The following is a 7500-nucleotide window of genomic DNA, read 5'->3' on the forward strand; positions in this document are numbered from 1 at the left end:
GTGCTTGTCTGTATATCTATGAAATGGAATACGAGTTTGACGTTTGTGTGTGTGTGTGTGTGTGTGTGTGTGTGTGTGTGTGTATGTATCATGTCAGTGAGACTGTATAATTGTGTCTGCAGCAGTATGTTAGTGTGTAAAAGTGTGTACACACGTATGTGTGTGTGTACGTGTGTCTGTATATCAGCAATCTGCAGAGGTCCCAGTGTGCATGTAAAGCGCCCTCCTCCCCTCCCCAAAAAAAGAGGGGTGTGTGGGGTTTGGGGGGGAAATGAGATGAAAGGATGAAAGGGAGACAGCAGAACAGCAAGAGGAGGGGGGATTCAAACTGGGTCTCGCTTTCAAAAAACGACTCTTGCAGCAACACCACAGAAAAAAAAATACTGTAGGATTGGATTCAGGGAATGGGGGGAACCCGTCCTTTACTGATAACACCCTCCAATCTTACCCAAGTGTCAGAACCATAAAACCACCCCTACCACCCCTAACCCCCCCCCCCCCCCCCCCCCAACACACAAACACTCTCAACATGCACTACACTATTCCCAAACGATTCCCAAAGGACCCTCCCAAGTAGTGAAACCTCCCTCTATGTCAAAACCTGCTCTTCAATCACGTCATCCACTTCACAATTAAAAACATCTCCACCCTTTTCTACCCCCGTCCCCAGATTTCATAGCTCCCCTCCCTCTCTGTCCGTCCATCAATCCATCCATCCGTCCGTGAAGGGTTCTGTTCTCTTTCTCCGTTCCCTTCTTTCTTTGGTTGGCTCTCTTTCTTATCGGCGGCTATAAAAAGATCAAAGTCCCGTGGCTGGTGATGAGGGCTGTAATGAAAGGTCCCTGATGGGCAGCTGATGCAACGCGGTGGCAAGAGGGCGAGAGACACAGAGAGAGACAGAGAGAGAGAGAGAGAGAGAGAGAGAGAGAGAGAGGAGTACAAGAGATAGAGAATGAGCGAGAGTGAGAGAGAGAGAAGGGAGAGAAAGAAAGAGAGAGAGAGGAAGAGTGAGAGTTAGGCCGAGTGCTACTCCAGAGCCCAGAGACTTTGAATGAATTATGCATCTCTCCATCCCTCCTCACACACACACACACAAAGTGGAAGGTTTGTAGGTTTTCATATACTCAACACACACATACACACAGGACCATTTAAACACTTGAAATAGATGTTTTTAACATAAACACAGAATAAAGCTGCTTTCTCTTTTACTCAGTGTTAGCACCCACATACCTGTACGCACACACACACACACACACACACACACACACACACGCGCACACACGTGTACACACAAAAGCCTGAGTGAAATGTGAGTGAGAAGTTTCTATTCCATCTTTTTCTGCTGTAGTTTGACCTGTAAAACACACTCTACTGTCTGCACCGTCTCTGCCTGAGGACTGGCACTACTCTGCACTGCCAATGTGTGTGTGTGTGTGTGAGAGAGAGTGTCTGTGTGTGTCCGTATTTGTGTGTGAGTGTCTGTGTGTGTATGTGCTTGTGGTGTGTGTCTGTGTGTGTGTGTTGTCTTAAAAAGCTGATAATGTCTGTGTGTGTGTGTGTGTGTGTTTATGAATGTGTGTGTCTAGGTGTGTGTGTGTGTGTGTTGTCTTGAAAAAGCTGAGAATGTCTGTGTGTGTGTGTGTGTGTGTATGTGTGTATGTGTGTTATCTTGAAAAGCTGAGGGCTGGCTGCTGATGCCGGCTGTTTTCAGTTTGGTGTTTCACAAGTCTAGCGAGCGAGTGAGAGAGAGAGAGAGAGCTGGAGGGTAGGAGAGAGAAACAGACGCTCCTCGTGTCAGCCTACTGTCTCTGGTCCACCGCAGCTCTCCCGACATGGACCAGACGCTGTGCAGCTTTTGTCTTCGGTCCGAGCGCTTTAGCCACGGAGACGGCGACGCGGTCTCTGTGTGTGAGGAACAAGGACGAGCAGGGAAACACAAAAGTCTGTCTAGTAACACGCGTCTGTCAAGAGTGTGTGTGTGTGTGTGTGTGTGTGTGTGTGTGTGTGGTGGTTGCTTTCCTGATGGCACCACTGCCTGACGAAGACGGAGAGGGCTGGGTGAAAGAGGAGTGCACAAAACAATGGCGGTTGAACCACACTTGACGCCACAGGGTAGGCCACTGCCAAGGCTGCGGGCAGTCTTATAATGCCTCTACACACACACACACACACACACATAATTAAATACATGAATACCCATGATGCTTACAAATGCGCACAGTACATATTGTATTTACCTGTGTGCTGGTGCAGGTATATCTTGTATAAGTGCAATGTATACATGACTACACAGGAGGAAACTTCTTCAGTAAGCAAAGAATTCATCAGCTTGACACAAAAGCAATCATCTGAAAACAAAAAAAACATCACGACATTTGGTGATTATATTACTTTATGACAATGCAGCCAGTGAACCAATGAAAGGTGCTGGGTGTGGGGTGTGTGGCACAGTCAAGATGTTACACTGATCTTATGTGCTTTGGATCAACATAAGGAAGTGGTTGTGGTGCGTGCGTGTGTGTGTGTGTGTGTGTGTGTGCGAGTGTGTGAGTATGGTTGTGGTATATGAATGAAAGTGATGGTTTTTAGGTGTGTGACTTGCATTGGGGTAGCTTACATTCACTTGTGTGTACCAAGTACCAACCACAGAGCCCAAGGAAATGTTTTTGTGGTTCGGTGTGCAAAGTGTGATGTTTGTGTGTTTGAAAAACACTACCTCAAATTAACCACTATTTCTGCTACTACTGCATTGTCTCTCTCTGTGTGTGTGTGTGTGTGGAACACAGTATATGATGTAAGTATAGTTACACTAGCACACACCCCAAGACATCAACACTATTAGGTGTTGATGTCTTGGGGTGTGTGCTAGTGTTGATGTTGAGGGGGTGATATTTAAGGAAGTGTGTGTGTGTGTGTGTGTGTATAGGCACTGTGAATAAGATAGGATTAGACCCTCCCTCTCTCTCTCCTCCCAAGCTATCCTCTCATCCCTCTCTTCCCCCCTCCTTTCCTCCTGTTCATCCCTCATCTCTCTCTCTCCCACTATCTATTTTTCTCTCATCCTCTCTATTTCCCCCTTTCTCTCTCTTCCCCGTTTCTCCTCCCATTCTCTTTCTCTCCCTCCATCTCTTTTTCCCCCTTCCTCCTTTCCTCCTGTTCATCCCTCTCTTTCCTGCCCATCTCCCTCTCTCTATCCCCTTTTTCTCTAACCATCTCTATATTTCCCATCTTTGTTTTCTCCTCCCTTCTCTATCTCTATCTCTCTCTCTCCATCCCTCTCACTGTCTCTCTCTCCCTCTTGGCGAGTGCCAAACATTTTGTCCCAGATTATTGCCCAGATGCGGCGGCGCCTCTAAACCACAGAAGTCGGTCAGCCGCTGCATCTGACTGTGGGCCGAATTACGTCGCTGCGGCAACAGCAGGGGGTGGCAGGGAAGCTGGGCTCGCTTACATCCATACACAAACTGGAACAGGGGGGGGGGTGGAGTGTGTGTGTGTGTGTGTGAGAGAGAGTGTGTGTGTATGTGGAGGATGGGGGGATTTGTCGGAGAGTGATTTGCATAAATTATCTTTCAGACACAGGCACAAATTTGCACTATCCGTTGCGCAAAATAAAAACACAAAACACCTTTTTTGAGTTTAGTGTTTTTTGTCTTTTTTATTCATCTCATGCTCATCTCATAAGATTTGGCATAAAATGTGTTTTCCAAGGCAATACATAAATATTTCTTTAACTCTATTTATTCTTTTGCTGACATGAGATGATTAGATGTAACTAATTATTTACAGCACCTTTGAACATTTACAGTAACCCACACACACACACACACACAGTGGCCAAGTGAGCGACTCAGAAACTGCCCATCGGCTTCTAGTCCCCCCATCTGTCCGCTGTAAGGCCAGTTGTCTCTCAGTCTGCCCTAAAACACTGATGGTCTACCCCCCCCCCCCCCAGCCATGAGGACGCAGTGTGACCCCCCCCCAGCCATGCCCCCCCCAGCTATGAGGACACAGTGTGACCCCCAGCCATGAGGACGCAATGTGAAATAACACACTGCCACACAGACAGACAGACAGACACAGAGAAGGCACAGAGGAGGAGAATAAGAGATGGAATAGAGAGAAGAAAAGATGAGTGTGTGTGTGTGTGGGGGGGGGGGGGGAGGAAAAAAGGAGAAGACTGAAATTGGACGGATTGACAGACTGACAGACAGACAGAGATGTATTCTCTCTGTAACATTTCACTTCTCATATTCAGTTTGAACCGCGTTAGTCAGTTGACTACACTCCCCTCACAGAGAGGACTTGAGCACCTGGAACACCTTGAGGGCGGACTCGATGCAGCCATCGAAGTTGGAGTGTGTGAAGCCGTCCCCACCGCACACCAGCAGGGGCTCTGAGAGCAGAGTCATCTGCCCTGGGCAATCTGCCACCGATCGCGTCACCTAATTACACACACACACACACACACACACACACACATGCAGGGTGGGAGGATTACACACACACACACACACACACACACACACACACACGCACACACATGCAGGGTGGGAGGATTACACACACACACGCACACGCACACACACACACACACACACACACACACACACACACACACACACACAGAGAGAGAGAGAGAGGGTGAGAGTACACAAAGAGAAAGCATTAGTACTGTAGCAATGACAGGTCAGCCCATTTGAATATTCAAACACACTCGCATTTGAATGAACATTTTTGTTTCTGGTCGTCCAGTAGTTCCAGAACTTGATGATTTGGCTGTTTCTCTCCATTCTTGTGCGAAATGTAGGAAATACTGCAAGGTCGTACAACTCATACGTTACACCAGACTTAATTTATGAAATCAGTGTAACTGCTAGAGTCATCACCAGTTCTGCTGTAGTTACAGGACATCTTAATGATCATCTTTGGAACGTTTGCATGTGTGCGCTTAGAACGTTGAGCAAATGATAGACAGTAGAGATGTGTAGAAGTCATCTGAACCCGCCACTAAAATTATATCACCCACCCCAACCAATGATTCTCTCCGATTTAGATATCCACACCCGACTCCCACCCAATCGTCATTCATTATAATTATTATAATTCACAATGTGTTATTAAGCGCGATGATGTTTAGCCTCCACTGTTGCTTAAACAAGGACCCTACAACTGTGTATCCTAATGAGAGTCTGCAAATTAGTCCCTGAAAAGGAAAGATTTTAAAATGTTCACTGTCAATGTCAGAGAATGTGGTCAGTAATATTCATCAATAATGATTTATTTCATCCACTGGCGACCCATCTGCAATTAATCAGAATGTTATTTTTTTATCACTTGGCCCGCCCAAAACTCAGATAGATTTTTTATCACTTGGTCCGCCCAAATCTCAGATAGATGAATGGGTGCATGGGTGGGTGGATGGATGGATGGATGGATGGATAGATAGATAGCGCCTGTGATTTGGTGGCGTATCAGTGTTGTGTAGTAACCATGGCCACAGGGCGTCTGTGTGAACATGTTCTGGCTAGCTTACTGTGGCCAGTAATTAAGACCCTGATTCAGTGACCTCGTTTTCGACCCCCCCCCCCCCCCACCCCACACTTCTCCGCCTAAACACTTACTCGCTCACTCTCACACACACACACACACACCACTCCACCCCTCCCCTTTTAAATCTATAAATCCTTTTTCCTGCGGTCAAGGCTGCGTAAACAGCGTGACGCAATGACTCTGTGTGGCGAGTAACAGGCTGCTTCACCATGAGACACTGGGGGCACTCGTACCCTCTCCTAGGTGCCACTCAGACACGGCACAGTCTGCCAATCCCACTCGTACCCTCTCCTAGGTGCCATTCAAGACACGGCACCGCCAATCTTGCTCGACGTTGACTGGCTGGAAGAGTGTATGGCTCGGCCTACTTGATTTGTCTCCCATTTCTGTGCAGAACTGTGAAGAAACACAAAACTGTGCAGGGTGCGTTTCCCAAAACCATAGTTGCTAACCTGTTAGCAACTTAGTTGGTTGGCAATGGGAAATTGCATTGCAACCAACAAAGTTGCTAACTAAGTTAGCCAAGCGGGCCAAGTGATAAAAAATAACATTCTGATTAATTGCAGATGGATGGCCAGTAGATGAAATAAATCATTAATGAGTAGAATACCGACCACATTCTCTGACATGTGAACATTTTAAAATCTTTCCTTGTCAGGGACTAATTTGCAGACTCTCATTAGGATACACAGTTGCAGGGTCCTTGTTTAAGCAACAGTGGAGGCTAAACATCAGGCTAAGTTAGCAACTTTTGTTTTGGTAAACAAACCCCAGGTCTCCAGACAGTTATTGTAAATAAACTACCAGTGCTTTTTCAAAGTTCTCTATGTCTCGTTTTAAATGTCAAGGCCCTCGGAAGTCTACCAATGAAGTATGGAGCTACTTTGAGCCTCATAAATGGTGTAAAACTGTGATTTATTTGCATGGCTAGGCCGATGCCCGAGGCACCACAACGAAACACTGTGTTGGTAGCATTGGCTAACTAGCGCCAGATTTCTGAGTGCAGGGGACAAGCCGAGGTGAGCTATGAGACATACATTCACACTCGGTATCATGTTTCAACACACTTTAGGTCAAAATCACACCGGAATTCTCCTTTAATGTGCCGTTAAATTTTAGCGGGTGTAATGGCCGTGGAGACACCTTCACAGGCTCACCCAAGGCTAAACATAGATCAGAGAGGGAGAAATGACAGGAGCATGGACCTTGAGAGTGAGTAGGCGCAGTCAAATACACACACACACACACACACACACACACACACATACACACACACACACACACACGCACGGCAGAAACTCACATGTCGGTACTCACATGCCCACAGATACACGCAAACACACGCTCATACAAACGCCCGCACATACACACACATACACACACGCTACTGTCCTAGCACGCGCCTGTCATGGGGCTTCATGGAGTCCACAGCTGTCTTTGTCAGGAGAGAACAAGTCTTTCGTGACAGGTAGAGGCCACTGAAAGTCAGACGGAGACGATGAGCACTTCTCAAACTCGCTCTCTATTCACCATAACAAGACATTCATTTCAACATGTACATTTGTTTAGAAAGCACGACATAGTAAGTATGCATCTTCCTGGTATACGAAGCCATTTGTCTCAGACCCATCCAAACATTCCATAAATAATGAAGACACTTGTCCTAACTACTTGCCTACTAACTGTCCATCTTCTGTAAACTAACCTCAGCAAATATTTGACCGTTACTCTGTCCTCAGACAAACCTCAACCCCAGACCTCGCCTCCACCCCAACCTTAATTAACACTTTGCTCTGAGTATGCATGCTAGACAACTGCACAGGCCCTATTTATAGTGGTGGGCCAAGTACGCAGTCTTAAGGTTAACTAAAGCTAATTTACTAACTGGGCAAAATCAATTTGCTAATTCAATATAAAGGGCAAGACCTTAAGCGCAAACACTGA

The 7500-nt window shown here is 46.5% G+C and overlaps 1 protein-coding gene across 4 annotated transcripts in view; it reads right to left on the reverse strand.

The window, feature by feature from the left end:
* Window positions 1–3981: 3981 nt before the first annotated feature.
* Window positions 3982–7500, reverse strand: part of rnls (renalase, FAD-dependent amine oxidase) — a 57840-nt gene continuing 54321 nt past the window's right edge. For all 4 annotated transcript variants that reach the window (XM_042083519.1, XM_042083521.1, XM_042083520.1 and 1 more), the window contains exon 7: window positions 3982–4448. In XM_042083519.1, the coding sequence (XP_041939453.1) occupies window positions 4296–4448 (153 nt within the window). In that variant the 3' untranslated portion in view covers window positions 3982–4295. The remainder of the gene's footprint in view (window positions 4449–7500) is intronic.

This window comes from Alosa sapidissima, chromosome 24 (genome assembly GCF_018492685.1).
Source record: "Alosa sapidissima isolate fAloSap1 chromosome 24, fAloSap1.pri, whole genome shotgun sequence".
Lineage (NCBI taxonomy): Eukaryota > Metazoa > Chordata > Actinopteri > Clupeiformes > Clupeidae > Alosa > Alosa sapidissima.